Here is a 22,609-nt window from a genome sequence, read left to right as displayed (position 1 = left end):
GTTTTGTAACAGCCAACATATCAGTACAGTATCAAAGTGAAGAATTTCATCCCTAGTAAGTTTTTGTAGCACAGCTTTTTGTTCTTAAGAAGCAATTGTTCTTGGATTCCAGTGGGCTTTATTTTACCAGGGCCTGAATTTGAAGTAGTGGTATTTGAAAAACATCTTTAATGTGTTACCAGATTCTGTCCTGACATAACTCTTTCATAAGAAAATTACTTCTCCTTTCATTCTTTTCAAAGTCGTATAAAGCAGTAAGCAAACAGTAAAGCTACAGAGTTAAAAGGTCGTTGTGCTATAGCAGTGTTCAGTAGCCTATCACAGCTAGAGTGCATGTTTTGCTATTTAGTGTATGCTTGCTGATGGATAATTGAGAATATTTTCTTAAAAATATTTTTTGGCTGATTACATTCAGTCAATCATGTTCCGCAGTCAATATGCTTTAATTAAATGCTTGCAGTCAAATGAAATTGTATGTCCACTGAAGTGGATATTAATTTGAAAAGTGAATCGGTTTCTGTGAAATCATAGTTGAGTTAAGGATACTTTTAGAAAAAAAAAAAAAATACTAATGCTATCAGCATTTGTCTCATGTATGAGGCAGAAAAAATATGGATACTTTTCTAAAATGTTTTCAGTGTTGACCGTTCAAATTTGGTGAAAAGATCCCCAGCCATGCTCGTGTTCTAATCTGGTTGTGACTTTAAGCTTTCCTTTTTCCATTCCTTGGTTATATTTGGAGGTATTTGTCCTGAAGTCTCATCTGTTAAAGGCATTTTTACTGGTTTACAATGTCTTAGGCTACTGAAAATAGCTTGTGAAAGGCTTCTCTTATTCTTCATGTGTCATTGAATTTGTCACACTGTGTATAAAACCTTGAGTGTGATTATTTCTGTTCTATGGGGAGCTTGTATTGGCTTAAATCAAGCATGAATGTTTACTCCTAACACTTGGAAGAGTCAGGGATTTGTTTTCTTTTTTTTGTATTGAGCATGCAATAAGTAATAGTGTAAGAGAGCATAGAGGGTTGTTCTTTACCTGGATTTTGTGCAAGTTTTGAAAGGAACTTAAAATTTGCCTTTTGTATGTGTGTTCTTGAAGATGAGCTTGCAGAAGCTGTGGGCTGGGTGCTAGAACATTGCTGTTGCAATGTGCTTGTTTTTCTTTGCTGAAACTCTTTAAGATCGTCCTGATGGAATGGTGATTCTTGCTATTGTCGGATCAAAAGTGACTTATGTAGTTAAGGCAAAGTGGTAATTCTGTACAGTTTCACTGTTCTTTCACAGTTGTTCAGAAAAAGGTTAATAGAGTATATTGTTACTAACTAACATTTCTATGTCAAATATCATCTTTCTTTCCACTGATGCCTTGAAGGCATTAAAACCTCTTTTTTTTTTTTTTCTTTTCTCCTTAGCAATTTTACAGAAATGCCACTTGTACAAAACCAGGTTTTTGCTTCTGGGTGATCTGATGGTGTACAGATGTGACTTTAATAACCTGGGCATTGTTGGCTGCGTTTTAATTGAACTCATAACACCCAGATTTTAAAAAGAAATATTTTAATGCTTTTGTAGATTGATGTGTGTTTGTAGCTCGCTATCAAGTGGGCAGTATTGGGCAACTGTTCCTTTAGTGAGGATCTCTGCTTTGTTTGCTGCTGTTATGATAACACTGTGAAAGAAGTGGTCATAGTACCTGTTCCACTAGCAGGTAATGACAGTGAGATGAGTCTCTGTTCATGTCTTGATTCCTTTTGTGTTTGAGTTTTTTCTTTTTTTTTCTTTTGCTTTCTTTGTGTGTCCAGTTTACAGGAAGAGAGGTCTGTGAGAAATAAGTCTCTAAGTTATCTTCTGCAGTGGAATAACTTTTAAAATGTCAGAGTGACCCTCTAACATGAAATCTACCTCTTTGCTTCTGAAGCCCTCGCTAGATAGAGCAAATGCTTCTTTTGCTTTAAAGAAAGTTCCAAGTCAAGTAAATGTTCCATCTGCCAGTCTTTTTTTAGATTTGGGAGCTAAGGTGAATGAGGCTGAAGAAAGCCTTCAGCCTAACAGACCTAAGTAAGGTCAGTTTTCTTATCAGTCTTCAGAAGTGACCTTCTACTATATTAGAGAAAAAAGGAGAGAGAGGAAATTAAAGGGTCAGAAAGTAAGCGAAGCTGTGTTGAAACCAGAGTTTCGTCTGTGAAGAAGGGTTCCATGAGAGGGGGAGTTAAAGTTATCCTTGACAGAAGTCACTAATTCTTCAAGTTTACCAACTACAGAAATGAAACTCGCTCTTAGCAAGTTTGGAGCAATCTGGCTTGATGTTTTTAGCACCACTGAATGGATAACATCTCCCTGTTCTGATGTGGACATTGAGGGATCTTCACTGATCTTTCAGTGATCACTGTCTTTCCTGTCGTTGCTCAGCAAGACGTTGGAACCAACCGCACAGGCATTGCTGGTAGTGTGACAAAAAGCACGTCTGTTTCTGGAGGAGCCACCCAGTCACTTGAAAGCTGCTTTCCCTAAAGCTCAGACCGCTTCCTGTAGAAGTCGTAACAAAAATGCCTGACAGATCTCTGAAGAGCATATGTTACCCAAGCTGTGATCTAGGCAGGGAGAGGACGGCTTGCGGTATGTGTGCAACTGAGGTCTCTGCTCTTCATTTGCAGAAGTCCTGGTGCAGTTTGTTCTCATGAATGGCTGTTAGCAGGAGGTCAAGAATTAGTTAGCATAATTGGCCAGGTTGTTAAGTCTGATGGATGATTTCCCTCTTGGAAGCAACTGAAAAGATAGCAGAAGTGCTCCTACTTTTCTCATATTTTAAGTAATTCGTTTTTTCTCAAAGGGAGCTTTCTGCATGGTTGTTTCTTTTTCAGGACTGAGAGAAAAAGCTTTTTTATTTTATTTTTGAATTACTAGTCTTGTACGCATTGAAACCGTCCCCATGGGGGTTGCTGTTCATGGACTTAATATTTGTAAGAACTGGATGGAGGGACAGTGGTGTTAAGGAACTGACAGGAAAGTATCAGAAGAATTTGCAACTCTTATCTTGCATAAATTCTATTTAAAACAAAATTAAATAAGATTTTCTTTCCCCCTCCACTGCATTCCTGTTAAAGTCTACACATATTTTTAGTCCTTTTTAGTTTTTTTGTTTTTTGTTTTTTTTTTTGGTTTGTTCTGTAACAAAGTCTAACAAATTGCCTTAATATCTCATAGTTTCTGAAAGGTATGAGAGAATTGATAGAATACTATAGAAAGAAAAGATTAAAATGTTTATCATGGTCTTTGATTGAGGAGGAAGGAAAAGTAGTTCTGACTCAAACGTTTTTTTAGCTCTTGGTCTCATTCTCTCGTTATGTGGTAGGATATAAGATCCAGGGAGTACAGACATGTCTTAACAATGAAAACTGTTCTTTTCTAACAGTGGCAAATTTCTGTTTTGGGGCTACTCAGAATAAATTTGCTTGAGTGTGATCGTTGGTGTAGCTTTGATAATCGTATCCTCTTGTCCATTTGCAGAGTATTTGTTTAAGATTTGTCAGTAGCAGTTTATAGTAAATCCCCCTGGTATTTTGAGTTAATTTTTAGATGCTATTTTCTGAACTATGTTTATATACTTTTTTTTTGGCCTGTGTTTTTGCTATCAGTAAAAATGCTTATGGTGAGTGCCACGTGCTTACGTAAGCTGCACTCATTTTTAAGTGAAACTATTTATGGCACAGGCTATTTAGTCTACTCAGAAAATGAGAATTCCACATGCTTTGGTTGGAGGGGGGAATGCATGCAGACTCGCAAAGAGTATTTTGATCTTTTTTCCTGTTTATTTTGTTGTTGTTGGGTTGTTTTGGGTTGTTGGTTTTTTGGTTTTTGTTTTTTTGTTTTAGTCTGGAATCTTTTTCTTCTATCTTTGTTTTTCAATGTTAAATGTTGGGCAAATCATTTCTAAGTATTGTAAAATATGTGAATTAGGTAAACATTATGTAATTGTAAATAATCTTAATTATTATTAAACTGTAAGAAGTTGCAGGCAAGACCATGATACTTCTGATTATTTATTTGCAAGTTATGTTATCTAGTTAGAATATCCTTGTTGGTGTGTGCATACAGCATGACAGAATGGCTATTCAGTAGACAGGTACTCATTTGTTGCAGTTGTTGTGGTTATTTCAGCAATATCTTGAGAAAATGGTGAAACAGTGGAATTACAATTGCATTAAACAGTGTTCAGCTAGAGTTCCTGTGGATGTTATTTGAGTCAGTGACTATGGAAAAAAAAAATAATGCTTAAACATGAAATGAGCTTACTAAGTTGCAAACTTGAAGATTGAATTATAACAGATTATAGCATATGTAATTTTATGAAATATGTTAGACATGATAGATAATTCCTGAATATTTTAAGGTAATTTTAACACTTGCTATTGAGTACCTTTTTAGCAGTGATATTTGAGGCTTGCAAACATGCTTTTAGGTGTTTAATTCTTTCATGACTCTAGATTAAACTCATTTCACTTCTGTGTATCTCATAAAAATACTGACATTTTCCCAGCCATATAGTTTGAACAGTTTGTCCCCCTGTGTAAATTATCTTCTGTTCTGTGATTCTTGATTACTTCCTTCTCAACTCACCTGGGTAGATAGCTATGACCACAATAAAAATCAAGCTAAGACCTCTTCCTGATTCTTTCAAACAAAAGAAAACGATCACTCAGAACAGAAAGTTTTAAGGGAGCTGGAAGCAATCAGTCCCTCTGCAAGCTTGGCTTCCTGACTTGGCTGAATGTAGGTCATTTGGATGTCACAGGATACTGACTGCTCTATCACTTAGCCTTGTAAATAAGATTTCTAGTTATCAGTTTTCTTCTGTGTCTAAAGCACTAGTATAACCAGTCAGTCACATCACTCTCTTCAAACCTACAGCAACCATGAGATGACAATCCCAAACAGACAGAAAGCTGCTACAAGGAGTGAGAAATGTGTGGCTTTTGCTGATCTAATAATGAAATAGTCTCATTTGTTGCCCTGCTTTCTGTCTTACCTAAGGGAGGAGTCTGCTTCTGAGATACTCCTGGCCAGATCTCCACATGATCTGGTCTGCCTCTTCTCACCCACGGCCGCCTGCCTCTGGCCCAGCGTTTTTTATCTATTCCTGCATAAGGTTTCATGTGCTTTTGAGATGAATGAGGGAGCTGATCCATGTAGGGTTTGGTGTCTGTAAATAAAAGCTTTGCTTTAGTAATCAGTTTAAGAATCAGTTCGCTATTTGATCTTCAAAATCTGTTCTTGTGCGTTGGGAGGAGTAAGCATACGGGAAAAAGGAGAAGCAAATTCTCTTTCCAGAATTGTTGTATTAAAATTGTTGTGAAACAGTCAGACCAGACTTCCTATGTGATAGTTGGCTTTTGTGCAAGCACCTAATTCAGTTGTTAACTTGTGCTATAGTGTTTTGTGCTGATAAATACTTGCTGAGACAAAGGGTTTTTTTCACTCCAGAACTGAATTCCTCGAATATTGTTTTGTAGCAATTGGAGGTTGTGGATGCCCCATGCCTGGAGGCATTCAAGGCCAGGCTGGATGTGGCTCTGAGCAGCCTGGTCTGGTGGTTGGTGACCCTGCACATAGCAGGGAGGTTGAAACTAGGTGATCATTGTGGTCTTTTTCAACCCAGGCCATTCTGTGATTCTATAATGTTTCCAGAGTTCAGCAACAGCAGAAGCCCATCTCCTTTTCTGGGATTTTTCTGTGGTTTTCGCTGTTTGCTTTGTTCATTTTTTGTTCTCAGTTATGATAACACATGCTAGAGAGAAAATAAAAACATTTGGATGTTCAGTATTCCTTTCATTTAAAAGTTAAAGGTAATCATTTGAATTTTAATAGCTGTTTGCTGTATTATGTTATTAAAATTATTCATGTTATTAAAATTCCTCGTCCTGAGTCCAGTTTAAAAACACACGTTATTCTTGACAGTGTTCAATTTTTGACAGCTGTTATGTAGTAAATATTTTGGTATAAAGGAGTAGTCCATAGTATGGTGCTTGAGCTTTCTTTGTATGCACTGTGTGGCTTTTTTTCTTATTGAATCAGTTGGTCTGAGTGCATGTAACTGCATGAAGAAAGTCTTTACTCTTATGCATATTTGGAAGTGTGTTGATTGTTAGGACAGTGACTCACTAGAATTATTTTTTGTCTCTAGTTTTTATGTATGTGGAAAGTTGTTCTGATTGAAGTGCGTGATTGGTTATGGAAATATGACAATTATCAGGCAAAGTAACTGGTATCCTGTATTTGGGTGTGTATGTACAAAGAGTTCAGCTTATATTTTCATTGCGAATTTTCAGAATGACTGTGAAATCTGTTGAATTAACTTGAAAATCTGGCAAAATACATAGTAAGAAGGATAAGCTGTTCACTTAACAGAGAAGAGAATTAGTGGCCATGAGTGTCTGAAGAAGTCATTGGGGCTGTTTGGTTAAGTAGGGTGTGTGATTATTCACACTGTGATTTCAGAATCAAAATGGTAGGTTACAATGTTAATTTTATGTATTTTTGCTTTTTCAGCTCTTTTGCTTCTGAAATCTACAAATGTGCAAGTGATAGGATGATAGTTTGCACATGGTGGCAAGCTAAAAGAAAGCAGGTTTAGGTTAGACGTGGGGTGGAAATTCTTTACCTTGCAGGTGGTGAGGCAGTGGAATGGGTGATCCTGAGAAGCTGTGGGTGCCGCACGCCTGGAAGTTCAAGGCTGCGTTGGATGGGGCCCTGGGCAGCCTGATCTCTAGAGAGTGGCAGCTCTGCCCACAGCAGTGGGGTTGGAACTAGGTGGCCTTTCAACCTGGACAATTACGTGATTCATGCTGCTTGTTTCTGTGGTAAACATTGTTGATTCTTGGCTGCAGGAAAATACTGGTGGCAGTGTGTTTGGCTGAAGAGAGGTGACTGCAAATTATTTTAAACCTTGGATTTTCCTGATGCTTTGGCTTCTGCTGTATACAGGACTACACTAGTCTTGTGGGCAATTATGACACTGTTTTTTCGTCTGCATCCTCAGCAAATGATGCTTTTCTAGGACTCTAGGGAGTTAGACCAAGAGACCTGGCTTTCAGATTCAAATTCTTTGGATCTGAGTAAACAGCTGGATATGTTCCATGCTGTTTTGCTCTGGAAAACATGCATGCTGCCACTTTAGAAAAGTAAAGAAATAGGGAGGTTGGTTAAAGAACTACTTAGACACTTAGCATTTAAGTGAAGAAATCACTAACCCACACCAAGTGAAAAACTTAAGCTCTTGTAGCTTGCATCTGCAACTATTCAAACTATTGGTTATCTGTTTCATTCTGGTATTCTTCCGACAGTGAATAGCACTAAGCACAACACAAATTTTAGAGTAGTGTAAGGAATGTTTCAAGCAGTTCTTTTGCTATTGTTTTACTAAGTTATCTGTCAACCTAACATTGAAGAATGGAGAGGTCTGACACAACAGAAACAAGTGTCACATTTAGAGAACACACCTACCTTGAGATGCTGGACCGCACCATATTGTTGTAGCAAAGTGAAATAATCTAAATATCTTGAAGAACAGAATGTGTTAGTAACAGTTTTAACTTTGAACTGTCTTTGAGCATCCCCCCCTCTTTTTTTTCTTTCTTTCTCTAAAGCAGGATTATAGGGATAGCTTCCTCAAAGGGAAATGAAATCAGAGCAGTTTATCCTACCAGCCTTAATGGAGTACAGTAGGGAAGATCAGCATGAAAACAGTCTAGCTTTAGAGATGTACCGATTGCTTGAAGTGTTTAACATGCATGTTTAACTCGCATTTGGAAGAATATTTTTGATGAAGAATAAATGTAAGATATGATAAAAATTGAAATTATGAATGCAGACTATCCTGATAAGTTACTTATTTTACTATTACTGGAAGTTTCAGAAAATGCACTTTATCCATTTATCTTGTATTAGAGTCTTTCCCATAGCTTGATTTGATGAAAGTGAAATTTGCTCATGACTTTTGTCATCAGGCAGCCATGCAAAGTCAACTGCTGAAAGACTGGCTACTAGGAAGGGACCTCTTTCCTTCTGATGTTTTCCTGTAAGCCTAGAGGTGTAGAGTGACATTTGTTTAAAATTTTCTTGGTAAAACTCGTGATTACAGACAGAGGACTCAAGCTGTATCATCACATAATTGGCCTTTTTATACTCAGCTATTCGTAAAAAGTCATGCATCCTCAGCCAGGAATTGTGTTAATCTTATCTTCTGGCTCTGAAATTTTCTGGCCTGGTACCAGCCCAACAGAAACAAACGTGGCCTGACTACTAATAACCTGTCTTTGCATACAGTGTCAGGGAATAATCAAACTGTACTGCAAATATAAATTTTCTTGACCTACCAAAGTCATAATGTGTTTTAAATGAGAGGCCAAGCATGGTCTTCAGAATCTCTTCATGCTGGTATGTAGCAGAGTGACTGAAATTCATAAAGCTTCTAATACAGAGGCTATTGAAATGTCAGAAAAAATTGGTTTCCAATCCTATGCTCTGGCTGGAGCGCACAGAAAAGCACAAAAGTTATTTGCAATGGGAAATTGAATGGGAAAGTTATTTACAATGAGAAATGGGAAACATCATTTGGGAAAAAGTTCAGCATTGGTTGCTGTCCTTTTACTGCTGCCATCTGTGGTCTCTCAGCATGCCTTTTTTTGATATTAAAACACCTGATTTAGTGCCAGTCTCTTTGTATGGAAAAGGATGCTCCAAAGCTTGAATCAGAGAAAGTTATTGGATATTGTTCAAGTCCTTTGAAGCTGTACAGTAATTTTGGCAGGGATGCATTAGTGCTTTAAGATGAACAATTCTATTCACGATCTGATCTTTCCATTATCTGTATTGGTTTTCCTGTTTATGACCTGTGATTAGGGAACAAGAGTGTCCCAAGTATCTAGACTTCCTTACAGAGATTTGCCACTGAAGCAATTCCACAAATAAGACACCTACAGCTCTATCTGGGTGTTGATTAGTCAAACATTATCCTGTACTACCAAGATTTCTCTCTCTGATAGCTGGGGTGTAGAACTTGCTTAGGAAAACTCTTAAAGCTTTCCATCCACCGACTTATTTGTATCTTGTTAATATTCATTATAGAGAAGGCTGAAGAGGAGGTAGAATGAAACTGCTGTTTTAGTGAAGGAGTGAAAAGGAGTGCCTTAGTATTAGATATTTGTTTGTGCAAGACCTTTTTTTTTTTTTTTCTGCTATGGTCACATTCATCTGTTATCTTAAGATGAAAATTATCTCAGCTTATCCCCCAACAGACTTTCTGGGGAGATATCTCTGTATACAGACATTTTAAAAGGTTTGATCAGGAGTTTTATATGACAAACATACAACATCTGGTTCTATCTACTTAGGCATATAAATGCTGGAAGACTTGCCTTATTTTAAGTTCCACTAGAAAATTGGGCAGAGCAAGTCCTCATCTGCAGCACACACTCAAGCATCTGCATTTCTATACATGTGTATTTATAATCATATCTATACATATGCTTATACTTATTATTGTATTATAATCACGCAAAAATGAAAATTAATAGGTAAATATAGTTAATGTGGTGCTGCATATTATGTAATCTCTGGCATGGCATCTCTTTGTGACACTTTGAGGGTATTCATGCAAAGAGTTTGGGTGCATCACTGAACGGGCAAAGTCTTTTGGTTTCTTAATCAGTTCTCCTGCAATGATGCAAAAGACAGGCATGCTGTGCAACTTCTCCACAGTAGTTTGTAGCAATTAGATGTGTCAAAGAAATTCCTGCATTTGGGAGGTGGAAACTTAATTAAAAACTTCAAAAATGGACATTTATGTTTTCTGGTGATTAGAGAGTTCACGTTTCTCTGCACTGTTGTTAATCTTCGAGCTGTTCCGTATTGCCTCTTCTCTTCCTTGTTTTTCCTTTGTCTGCCCCCTCCCTATTTCTGTCTTATTTTTTGTTCCTGTTTGTGTGTGCTTCTCCGCTTCCCTCCTCTGTTTCCTCTGTGTAGAGTCATATCCTCCATTAGCGTGTGTTTGCTGTGGATCCTGAAAGGAGATTTTCTTATCTTCTCACTTGACTGCGTATTTTTCTAATCTAAGATTTTCTTCTACTTTCAAGTGGCCAGAGTGAGACAGGGCTAGAAGCAGGCAGGCCTGAAACAGCATTCCATTAGTGTTTGTAGCACTTTTTTCTCTTTCTGCTTTGTAGTCTTTTAACTGCTCCTCTGGATGTAAGAGTTCTAGCAAATACAGTGCATAGGCAGCATTTATAACAGATGTTGCTCTTGACATTATTGTCAGTTATATGAGCTGATTATAAGACAGCTCATTTAAGTTGCGATTAGTGCTAGTTAGTGTCTTATCTTTGCATGAAAAGGAATATTCTGCACAAGTGTAAATATGTTTTTCAATCAGTTTCTTTACAGTGTGGTGCAAAGAAAAAGTTTGAGGGCGGTGCTGTTAAAAAAAGTTGTCCGCATTGTGTCCTGTAGTGTTCTTATAGATGTAGTTTTCAACAGGATAGTCTTTGAGTTCAACTGGTGTACTTAACACAGAATATATTCAAGATTTGTCATATAGAAACCTCCGGGATACTTATCAGAAGACTTCTGCTCATCTGGTTGTTTTTAACTGTAGTTCATGACATTCTTGCTATTACCTCAGTCAGAATTTTATTATGGCTATTTCAGAAGCAGTAAACTGATGATTTAGGTAAAACAGTTGACTTAGAACTTTTTTAAGGTAGAAAGAGAAAATGGTTGAAATCTTAACTTCATTGTGAAGCTTTTTGCTGTGTGCCACCCAAATAAATCAAATAACTGACGCTATACCACTGAAAGCATGAAGTGCAGCCGTGTGCCTTTGTGGAACTAAAAGCAGTCTCAGACAACTGACCTGATTATGCAGCTTTTACTCTGCAACTGGACAGTAGCTTCTTTCAGATTTCTTGATAGCAGCTCATTTACGTAGAGCGGAGCAACCGTTTTAGTAGGGAGGAGGCTGAGGAACAGTGAAGGTGTAGAAGAATGAGGCATTTAGGTTTATTGTTTGAATATCAATTTGCATGTCAAGCATTTGATTTCTGAATATGATTAACTCTACTATATCACTGTTGGTTGTTTGTGGTTTCTTTTTGTGTGTGTGTGTGTCAAAGTGATACACCAGTATTTTTCAATTGCGGCTGTTGTCTTCAGTCTTCTTGAAACTTCTGGGTTCGGTGAATTCTTACTATGAGCGCCTGCAGAAAGAACAGTTTTCATTTTGTGGAAGTCTTGTAGGGGGTCTCCTTGTATTTTGACAGGTGTAAATGCATCTTACAACAAAGCCCACTCAGAACGTCTTACAAGCGAATTCAGTGTGGCCATCCATTAGTGATGCAGGAGCAAGAGTTGATCTGAAAATCACTTGTTCTGTGTAGGAGCTGTTGAGCATCTCTTTGGCTGGAACAGCATTAAATTCCTCTGGTTGAGAGAAATGCTGGATAGAGTCAAATTGGTAAGCTGTGGGTAATTCTCCCTCTATTGCAGTACTCCAACATATATTCTGTGAGAAAATTTAATGTCATTTTTGAGAAGAAGGCTCACTTTCTGGAGTAATTGTGTATTAAACAATGTTCCAATATTTTTTCAGTTTACTGGCAAAGTTTTTCTCAGCATAAATCTTGGCTTTCAGTAGCTGTTAAACTTGGAAGTAGGAATGGCAAGCTACTTTAGTGAACCCATGGATTTGTAATATGCTTTTTTCCATACTCCTTAGTACGTTTGATTTAATATATCCTCTTAAGGGAATATATATCCTTTCTGACTCATTTTGACTCTCAAAGTAGGATGTAACCGTGCATGTGTTATCAACCATGCAGCATTATCAAACTGCTTTTAGCAGGGCTAACGTTTGGAGTTTGTGAATTAGGAAATCTGTGAACTGGTTTACCTCAAGGTTTTTTTTAAGCCACAGCCAGCCTACAGTTCACAAATAGTCAGTAATCACAGGTGATATTTCCTTGTGAGATTGTCAGTCCATCATCCTCATGGCTTTTGCTACTAATGTCATAATTATGATCAAGATTATCTTTTTGGCATACATGTTCAGTTGTGCTTACAGCTTTTAGTTTCACCTGATACCCTGCAGAATGCTCCTGGGAAGTTTGTACTTGCTGCTTGGTAGTTCCATTCCTAACTGCATCGGTGCATTGAGAATTTGCTGTGTTACACTTATCATGTAGTGAGAGCTGCATCCAGTTGCTTAGTGGAGCAAGAGAACCATAGATATCTAATAAAGCACTTAGCAATACTTAGTTGTTAATAGAATTAGTAGCCAAGATGCTTGCTTAAAGGATGCTTGCTAAAAAAAAGTATCACTTTAACAGTTCTGTAGACTTCTCATTATCATTCAGTTTTTACCATCTCCTGCTGCAGTGTTCTGTGGAGTACCAATAAGTATACTCCACTTTGTGGAGATTCTACTTCTATATAGAGAGATTTTTTATTCCTTTTCTTTCCAAAACAGTGGAACAAGTAAGTTCTCCAGTTGTCAGAAAATGATGCTGCCTTACAGGACAGAAATTGATTGTGAGCAAGGCCATAAAATAACTTGTGACTTGTTTTGAAACTGTCGGATCTTCGCAGGAAATACTTTTCTGTACAAACTAAGTCCTTTTCCACCTTGCAATGTGGTGCCTATTGTTTTTGTTTCTTTGTTGCAGACACCATGGCAGGTGTTTTTTTTTTTTTTTTTTTCATGCCTTGTATGGGAGATGGAAGAGGAAGAACAGTAGATAGCATCTAAATGGACTGGTGTTATCTGGTGGTTTACAAGGATAACAGACCATAATAAAGAGCAAATAATAAAGCAAAGCAAATACCAAAGTACACAGAGCAGCACAAGATGTATCTAAGAGGAAATTGCATTGATTATAGCTCCTGACTTTTTTTTGTAGCAACAGATGTTGTTAACTTGCTTGCCCATGCCTTACACTTTAGTCCTATTTCGTGGTAGTCTCACTGTTGTGTATCTCCTCTATCCTGGTTTCTCCTGCCTTGAGATTGTATGTTGCCCTTTGTGCGATGAAGGCAAGCTATGTTGCATCTCTGTGTTCCTCATCTACAGAAACTGTTAAAATTGTTTTCAGTTGATCATTGCCTACATTTAAGCAAAAGAAAAAAGAAGCACAGAAAGAATGTCTTCATTGTTTGACACTCCCGTTTCATCAGTGTGAGCTAGCAGTATTGTTGTCGTGCTTGCTTTAATGAGTTACGTTCCATCTTGGTATGCATGGCTGTTGTAGACCATCAGGTGACACACCTGTGTAACTGCACAAGGAAATGGAGCCAAGAAGTGGCAGGTGAACTTGTGCAACTTCACCTAGTGTAAGAAACCAAGTGGTCAGCAATTTGTCAGCTCTATTTTTAGTTTTAGTTTGCTGTAAACTCCTTTGTATTTCCCACTGCCTTCCTGTTATCCAGCATTTGAATCTGTTGATCTTTTATACTAGTGAATGAATGTTCATAAGACAGCTTGCCAAACTACTCAGTTGTAGTTTTAGTAACTTAGTCACTTCAGATCAAATGACAGCAGCAAGCTGAGCTCAGCTTTAAACAGACTACTTTTCTTTTGCTTTTGTTGAGCTTAATACATCTTTATGAACTGATGAAATGTCTTGAAGTTGTGCATTATATTTATTTCCAGCTCTGCTTCCAGACCGTGAAGCAACATACTCCAAAAGCTGTGATGTGTCTCACACTATAAATAAAAAGCATCTCTGTTACTAATGATCATTGTGATTTGTGAGGCGTGAGAGAAACTCTTAGATATACGTAATCCTAAAAATTAATTTAGGTGGACTATTGTGGGGAAAAGTAATTCTTGGCTTTTGTGATGCAGTATGGTTTAACAGTGTGACTTTGTGCCTGGACAAGAAAAAATGCTGTCTTGGCAGTTCTGTAATAGTTTAGTTTTTTTCATTTCTGAGATTTTGAGATATTTAAGCTAGTAAATCTTCATAGTTATTACGTTACAATAAGAGTACTTGCCTTGCTCAGCTAGATTGGTGACAGCTGTGGGATGGGTTACTTGTTTTAGTTCATTAGGATAGTTAAATGGAAATTTAGCGTATGAAATTGTTCATTTTATTATTCCTATTAGTAGTAGTAGTACTAGTATAGTATGATGACTTTAAACCATTTATAGTCAGTTTAATATTCTTCTGCAAACGTTTTTGATTTTAAGATAACTGTACTTCTGGAGGCTGCTCAAGGATTAGAGGTGTGATTATGTGATTGCATTTGCAGCTGGGTCACATGCCAGGCATGTTTACAAGGCCATAATTGAGTACATATGCCTGTTGAACTGTAGGTACGTGTGGGATGGATGCTGTTAAAATACATATTTTTGTAATGTTGATCCTTGGTGTAAAGAAACTCAGTTTGAATGATCTGAAAACTTTATAGTCTTTTCTTATGCAAAACGTGTTACTTATTGGGGAAAAAAAAATTGTAGTTACTTGACAGTTTTTCTACAGTATGTCATTGTTGGAAGCACCAATGTAATTATATACCTCAGCATCTGCTTGAGTACTGAAATACAGAAGTGGAATAGGGATGTGATCGCATACCGCTGTAGAATTCACTTGCCAAAACCACATTTGTTTCTTCACACCATTAATTTGTTAGGTAAAAACCAAGATGTAATAATTCATTGTCTAATTCACTGCTTTCTAAATCTGTGAGCTGAGCTAATTCCTTTCTTGTCTTCTCATGATTTACTATTGGCATGCAGTGTCTGGAGAGTATTCTAGTCTTTGAAATCACATAACCAATGGGATAACAGAGATGAAGAAAGTATAATCATGGCAGTAGTACAGAGCTGGCCGCCTGTGATCAGCTGTTCCTTTGTCATTTTCAGAAAGACTGCTTGTGCAGAATAATACTGAGAGGACCATGGGGTGATGGAGTTGGAAGCAGAGTTTCTTTGGTTCTGACCTCTTGCTTATAGTGTACCTTATGAGCTGAGCTGCCAGTCAGCTGTCTTGCAGCACCACAACCGTGTTCTCTAATTCCAGTGTGGTCAGAAAGCTGTTGTGAATGAGTTGTAGCATAGTGCAGTGACACTGATCTCACTGCTTTTTCATGCTGCCTCGCAAACAGTAAATCTTGGCAAACTTAGAGGATGGAAACCAAAGCTGCAGATGACTCTGGGGTCCAGTGATTTGCCTATAGCTATTCTGGAAGCTAAGTTGATATCTACCAGTAAGTACTCTACATGTAGGGTGACTTCTCTCAAGAAACTGTAGCAAATGTATAATTCACTGAAGAGTTTTCAATTTAGTTATGCATCTACAAATAAAAGCTTTACAATTCTTTACTAGTAACGCAGTCTCTGGGAAGTTGCCCATGTTTTTTATTCCCAAATAATAAAGAAAGGAAAGGAAGTAAAGAAAGGATAAGGAAAGATAAGGATAAGAAAGGAAAGGAAAGGATAAGGAAAGAAAAAGGCCCATGAAATGTGGAAAAAGGGTCTGACTACTTGGGAAGAATACAGGAATGTTGTCAGGGTCTGCAGGGATGCGACAAGGAAGGCTAAAGCCCGCCTGGAATTAAATCTGGCAAAGGGGATAAAGGATAATAAAAAAGGTTTTTTCAAGTACATTAACAGTAAAAGGAAGACTAGGGAGAATGTGGCTCCCCTGCTAAGTGACGGGGGTGTTCTGGTAACGGGGGATGCTGAGAAGGCAGAGATACTGAATGCCTTCTTTGCTTCTGTCTTCAGTGAAAAAGCTCCCCCTCAGGAATCTGAGACCCTGGAGGTTAGTGAGAGGATCTGGGGAATGGAAGACCTCCCTTCTGTCAGGGAAGAGGTGGTCTGGGAGCGCCTAGGCAACACCAATGTTCACAAATCCATGGGACCCGATGGGATTCATCCACGGGTGCTGAGGGAGCTGGCAGAGGCGATTGCTGAACCGCTTTCTGTCATCTTTGAGAAGTCTTGGAGGACGGGGGAGGTGCCTGAAGACTGGAAGATAGCCAACGTCACCCCGGTCTTCAAAAAAGGCAAGACGGAAGACCCAGGCAATTATAGGCCAGTCAGCCTCACCTCTGTCCCTGGAAAGGTGATGGAACAGCTGGTGCTGGATGTCATCTCCAGACAACTGGAAGAAGAGGAGGTTATCAGGAGTAGTCAGCACTGGTTCACAAGGGGGAGGTCATGCTTGACCAACCTGGTAGCCTTCTATGATGTTGTCTCTGGCTGGGTGGATAGGGGGAGAGCAGTGGATGTAGTCTACCTTGATTTCAGCAAGGGATTTGATACTGTCCCCCACGACATCCTTTTAACAAAGCTGAGGAAGTGTGGGATAGATGAGTGGACAGTGAGGTGGGTTGAGAACTGGCTGACTGGCAGAGCACAGAGGGTCGTTGTTGGTGGTGCAGAGTCCGGTTGGAGGCCTGTAACCAGCGGTGTTCCTCAGGGGTCGGTGCTGGGTCCGGTCTTGTTCAACATCTTCATCAATGACCTTGATGAGGGGATAATGGCTACCCTCAGCAAGTTTGCTGATGATACGAAGTTGGGAGGATTGGCTGACACGCCTGAAGGCTGTGTTGCCATTCAGCGAGACCTGGATAGGCTGGAGAGCTGGGCAGAAAAAAACTGGATGAGGTTTAACAAAAGCAAGTGTAGAGTGTTGCATCTGGGGAGGAATAATTCCATGCACCAGTACAGGTTGGGGGATGAGCTGCTGGAGGGGAGCTCTGCGGAAAGGGACCTGGGTGTCCTGGTGGACAACAGGTTGGCCATGAGCCAGCAGTCTGCCCTTGTGGCCAAAAAGGCCAATGGCATCCTGGGGTGCATTAAAAAGAGCGTGGCCAGCAGGTCGAGGGAGGTGATCCTCCCCCTCTACTCTGCCCTGGTAAGGCCTCACCTGGAGTACTGTGTCCAGTTCTGGGCTCCCCAGTACAAAAAAGACAGGGATCTCTTGGAAAGAGTCCAGCGGAGGGCCGCAAGGACGGTGAAGGGCCTGGAGCATCTCTCCTATGAGGAAAGGCTGAGTGAACTGGGTCTGTTCAGCCTTGAGAAAAGAAGGCTGAGAGGGGACCTGATCCAGGTCTATAAATATCTGAGGTGTGGGGGGCAGAATGGCGAGGCCAGACTCTTTTCAGTGGTGAGTGGAGACAGGACAAGGGGAAACGGCTGGAAACTGCAGCATAGGAAGTTCTGCACCAATGTGCACAAGAACTTCTTTGCAGTGAGGTGACGGAGCACTGGAACAGGCTGCCCAGGGAGGTGGTGGAGTCTCCTTCTCTGGAGATGTCCAAGACCTGCCTGGATGCCTACCTGTGCGACCTGCTGTAGGGAACCTGCTTTGGCAGGGGGGTTGGACTCCATGATCTCTGGAGGTCCCTTCCAACCCCTGCAATTCTGTGATTCTGTGAATAAAAAAAATGCCTTGCACTAAATGCTGAATTTGAGTGCTGAAGATGGTGATGTTTTACTATTACAAGATGTTGGAAGTTTTTTGCCTGGGATGTCTTCACCGTCTTTCTTCTGACTTAGGTTTTAATAAAGAAACTTCTAGAAAGTAGGTTGATCTCTTTATTGCACCTTAAATATCTTTGTTTATGGTAATAAGTCTCTCAGTGTTGGGAAAATGATAGATGATTTAGAAAATCTGTTTTGCACTGAAACTGTTGAAGGTGATCTCCACAGTTCAGTACCTGGATGACTTTTGGGTAGGTTTATTGCCGTACATCAGACATCTTGAATTTAGGCAGCTAGAAAGAAATAGTCATGAAACAAGAATGTAGATGTTTTTTATAAGCAGCTGTTGTTTCTAGTTTTGAATGCTTTTATCTATATTAAATATATATTTTGTTTATTCCTAAGCACTCTATGTGCTAGAAGCTTGCCATGTACTTTAGTAATACTACTTTCATGTAGATTAAGTGTAAGAATCCTATTTTTTCGTGTGTGCTAGGGTTAAGAATACTGAGTTCCTCTGAAAGGCATTTCAGATTAGAGCAGGTTTGGTTCATTTTTTTTTTTCTTTTTAAGATGGAATAAAATATGTAAGGAAAATGCAACAACAAAAATAATTTCAAGAACTGTTCTTCATTTATCATGACCTAACAGAGAAACATGGTTTGAAATTATCTCACAGGTTGAAATCATCTCAAGAAGAGGGAATATGATACATAACATATGCTCAGAACTTCTTTCCATTTAACAAACTGTGGTGAGTTGAAGGGCTACATGCCATCTGCCCACCCTGCTGCTCTGTCACTCCTCAGGAGTGGGGAGAAAATACACTGGAGGAGCTTGTGGGTTGGGGTAAGGACAGGAAGATCACTCAACAGTTAGCATCATGGGCAAAACAAACTTGGCTTGGAGAAGATTAATTCATTGCAAATTAATAATGGATAGCAGTGAGAGTTAGAAGCGAATTAAAAACACTCTTCCTCTCATCCGCCCTTGTCTGCCTCCTCTCTCTGGAGCACGTCAGGGGAACAGGTCAGTCTATAATGTTTTGTCTCTGCTGCTCCTCTGTGGTCACACTGCCCCTGTTCCATGTGAGGTCCTTCTCATGGGATGCCATCCTTCCTGAACTGGTCCCCTCTAGGCTTCTGATATGCTGAAGCTCTCCCAGCACAGCTCCATGGCCCATTCTTTGGGCACTGCTTCACACAGATCCCCAAGGGTGGCAGATCCTCCAGCCTTGAGCTGCTCTGGATGGGTCACTGTTCCCTGCTAGAGACCTGCTCCTGTGGGGGCATCCATGGGCTGTGCCTCCTTCAGGCCTCATCCACTGCTGCCCCATGGGCTCTTCCATGGCTATATGTAGAGATCTGTTTCACACAGTGCCTGTGGGCTGCAGGGGGATGGCCTCTCCTCTGTGTGCCTCTCCTGCTCTACAGGGAGCTGCTGCTGTGTGCCTGGAGCACCGCCTGCACTGCCCTTGGTGCCTGAAGGGCTGCTTCTCTCTCATTTCTTACTCCTCTCCCAGCTGCTCTTGTACAGCAGTTTTTCCCTTTACTACTCTCCCAGTGCATACCCAGCGTTGTTCATGGCTCAGCTCTCACAGTGGTGAGTCTCGTTGGAGCCCCTGGAATGGCTCTGCTCTGACAAGGGGCTCTGGGCTCTGCTCATAGAGGCAACTGGGCAGCCCCCACACTGCCAGAACTTGCCATGTAAGTACAATACATAAATGCATAAGTACAACAGATTTTAAGTGTCACTCAGATTTTTATAATTCAAACTAGCACAACTCATTGTGTAAAGTTGATCTAGCATAGCTTTGAAAAAAAAAAGTGCATTTTAGTGAAGTCGTTACAAATGAGTGTGAAACTTTGCTGTTTTTCATTTAAAGATAACTATATTTTTCTTTTCAACATAATCCCATTTTTCTTTTTACTTCCATTTTCTTTTTCTGTAAAAATAAACTCTTGTACTAATCTAAGTTAATGAAACTTCGTTCTAGAATTTGATATCTTATTTTGCTCTATCAGTTCCTGTTTTATCTTTTCAGTTCTCTTTCTGTCCAACATAAAAAGATGTTGGACAATGCTGAAGATGTTATGTATGCTTTTTTTTTTTTGAATAGCGATCCGTATCAAATATTATTTTTTTATCTGATATTAATCTAATATTAATTTTGTTCTAAAGCTTCTGTAGTTCAAGAATTTGGTGTTTTGCTGTTGTGTCCACTGAAATTTCATGGTCCGTACTCAGGTTCTAGCAACGTTCAGGTAAAATACAGCATTCAGCTTTGCTCACTTTCTCTGAATCCTCTTCTATAACCTGGTTAAGAGCCTCTCAGTCTGGTGCAGGTGTTTGAAAGAAGTGCACCATGAACACTTAAGTAGAAAAACACATGTATGTATTACAGTCAGTACACACTGCATTCATGCATTTGGAATGTATACAAATCTTATCTTTGATGCTTTGAGCAACAGTGGTGAAAAAAGGAGGAAAAACAGATTACATTTACAAATATTGGGTTAAGTGTACATAAATGCCATTCAACAAATCTAATTTTTAACTGTCAGCCTGCCTTTGATTAGAAGTCAGAAAAGAGGAAAAATCGACCTACCTAACTGTAATTAATCTTGTTTTCTCATGATGTCTTTAAATGGTTAATTTTTTATAAACTCGTTTGTTCACTATTGTGTTTTGGTTTGGATGTAGTTTTCTTCAAGGCCCGACTGCTATTCCAAATGTTGAAACAATTCATTTTAAACTGATGAGTCCTGCATGAGAAACTGTCCCAGATAACCTTTTTTCTGGAATTTCACTCAGTCATGATTTCAATTGCTACACATATTGGAGCTGTGCAGTGCAATTGCATTGGAAGTGCTGGCCATCACGTAATTTAACTGTAACGCTGTATGCATATACCTAATTTATTTTGCAATTGGATCTCGTTAGTGATGTTTCATTTATTTTTATTTTAGGTGATTTAGTTTATAACAGTAGTAATATAGATCTCCTTCTACATGTATTTTGAACACGTCGTGGGGTGCAATGGGACTGGAAATGTTGGGTTTTCTTCATTCCTTCTTTCAGAGGAGATGCGTCAGTTGCCTGACGGAACTGTGGACTTCAGTTCATTTTGTCAGCTTATAAGACACACAACTCAACTTTAGGGAAAAAGATTTAAGATTCTGTCTTCCTGTGCATAAAACTTGATCATATAATATGTGTTAAAAACTGATTGGTGAAATTGTACAGGATGGGAATGGTGCTTTGCAGGATCCCCAGTTTTACTTTTGGCTGCCAAGGTCGTTTATGTCTTACCACAGCAGGGCCAGTTCTGCAACATCCTTTGATGTCATTGCTGTTGTAACTGCTGTGTACATGGCTGAAAGTAAATTCACATTGCTAGGATTTGAGTATCCTCAACTTACTTTTGGAAGTTGTAGGTGAAGTGACTTGCTTTCATTGTGTCTTTTGAACTGCTCTGTGAACTTTTGGTAATTACAAGGCTGGTAGTGTAGTGTACCTCAGCATGTTCCCAGTCTGTGCTTGCTATGAAGGAGAAGGTTTGGAGAATTGCTTTTCTAATCTCTTGTGACTCAGCAGCAGCTTGTTGTATCCATTCATGTCTTAGCTGCATTGTCTGCACCATGATGTTAGCCACTGGCTCTCAGCTCCACTTGCTTTTGCATTTGAAGAGAGACATGATGCTCTGATGATACAGTGTACGTTTATTGCTGTGTATCTTAAATCAACAAGATAATTGAGATATCTCACTGTTTTTCAAATTGGAGATGTATGATGTAACAGGTGTAACACTGGATACTAGGATGGATTGGATATAACAGCAGCCCAACCATGTGTGTCGTTCAGTAAATGATAATGTCATCTAAGAGCTGTCGACATACATACTAGCTGAATGGTGGAGTGGGCTTCTATTTCATGTTCCTGATGCTGTTTTGCTCCTTTTCAATACAGGGAAGTAGTATTCCAAAAGAGCTGGGGGGAAAAAAAAGAAAGGTGTGAGTGTTGAATATTCAAAATACCACACACACACCCCTCCCTCCCCCCCCCCAAAAAGGTATTTTTACCCTGAACCTGACGTTCTGTGTTTCTATGAAGATGTATGTTTGTAAGCTATCTGATGATTGCTTTTGTGATGGTGAGCCATGAATGAGAAAAGCATTTACTGACTCAGATGATTTTTGCCTTCCTTTGGTATTGAAGTTCAGATGGTATCTTTTTGCTCTGCAGTACAAGAATCCTAAAAAAGAAAGAAGTTGGCTTTTGTCACTAATTGTGTTAGTAATTAATATAGTAACTGCTTTACAAAAAAACTTAAATGGATTATCATAGTCCTAAAAAGGACTTATTGAATTATGTTTAACTCCTTTTGTGTATTGGAAAAAATGCTCCCAACTCTTTATATCTGTAGCGATGTAGAAGTGTTTAAGTCCGATTACTAAAAAAATATTTTTGGATTATTATGCTACTTAATTTTTCAGCCTTATTTTTCTGACCTATTGTAAAGAACAAAGGCATGCATGCTTTGTGACCTCAAATGTTCTGCAGCCTCTCCAGATTTTCACTGGGAATAAATTTGTGACAGTTCTGTTTTGTACAGGTCAGATTAATTAAGCCATGTCTGTGTGGTGCTGCAAGGGAACTGTACAAAGACCTGAGCCAGCACATTTCAGTGAAATGTCATGTCGGCAAACCTGCGCTAACTGTTCAGTGATTAGAATTTGAGAAATGATGATTCTTACCATTATGTTTAAGCCGTTCTCTCTCTATATATATCTGAACCTATAAAAGTGCTAGTCATTTATTTATACATGCAACTGGAGAAAGGAAGGAAAATGGTTGCAGTAGCTTAAAAACGTATATACTTTTTTCTTATAGAAAATGCCAGAAGCCTCAGAAGATCATAATCATTGGAAAGTCTGTTGACTTCCATTTTTTGATAATCTGGAACATCATCCGTCTGGCATGGCTCAGGGCAGTCAACAACTCGATGTGCAGGTACTCCATGATCTCCGACAACGTTTCCCTGAGATCCCTGAAGGGGTGGTATCTCAGTGCATGCTACAGGTATGATGCAGAGTCTTAAAGAGTCTGTGTAGTTCATTATTGTAGT

At 39.1% G+C, this 22,609-nt stretch overlaps 1 protein-coding gene across 5 annotated transcripts in view; it reads left to right on the top strand.

Moving 5' to 3' along the window:
• The window catches only part of TAB3 (TGF-beta activated kinase 1 (MAP3K7) binding protein 3), a 44,016-nt gene that overhangs the window by 3,790 nt on the left and 17,617 nt on the right, over positions 1–22,609 (top strand). For all 5 annotated transcript variants that reach the window (XR_008204386.1, XM_052674176.1, XM_052674175.1 and 2 more), the window contains exon 2: positions 22,375–22,563. Coding sequence is in view for 4 of the 5 variants with exons in the window: in XM_052674176.1 (XP_052530136.1) it covers positions 22,462–22,563 (102 nt within the window). In the remaining variant the exon portion in view is untranslated. The remainder of the gene's footprint in view (positions 1–22,374; positions 22,564–22,609) is intronic.

Source organism: Tympanuchus pallidicinctus, unplaced genomic scaffold, assembly GCF_026119805.1.
Source record: "Tympanuchus pallidicinctus isolate F22 unplaced genomic scaffold, pur_lepc_1.0 scaffold14, whole genome shotgun sequence".
NCBI classification, from domain to species: domain Eukaryota; kingdom Metazoa; phylum Chordata; class Aves; order Galliformes; family Phasianidae; genus Tympanuchus; species Tympanuchus pallidicinctus.
This window is presented reverse-complemented; position numbering and strand designations above follow the sequence as displayed.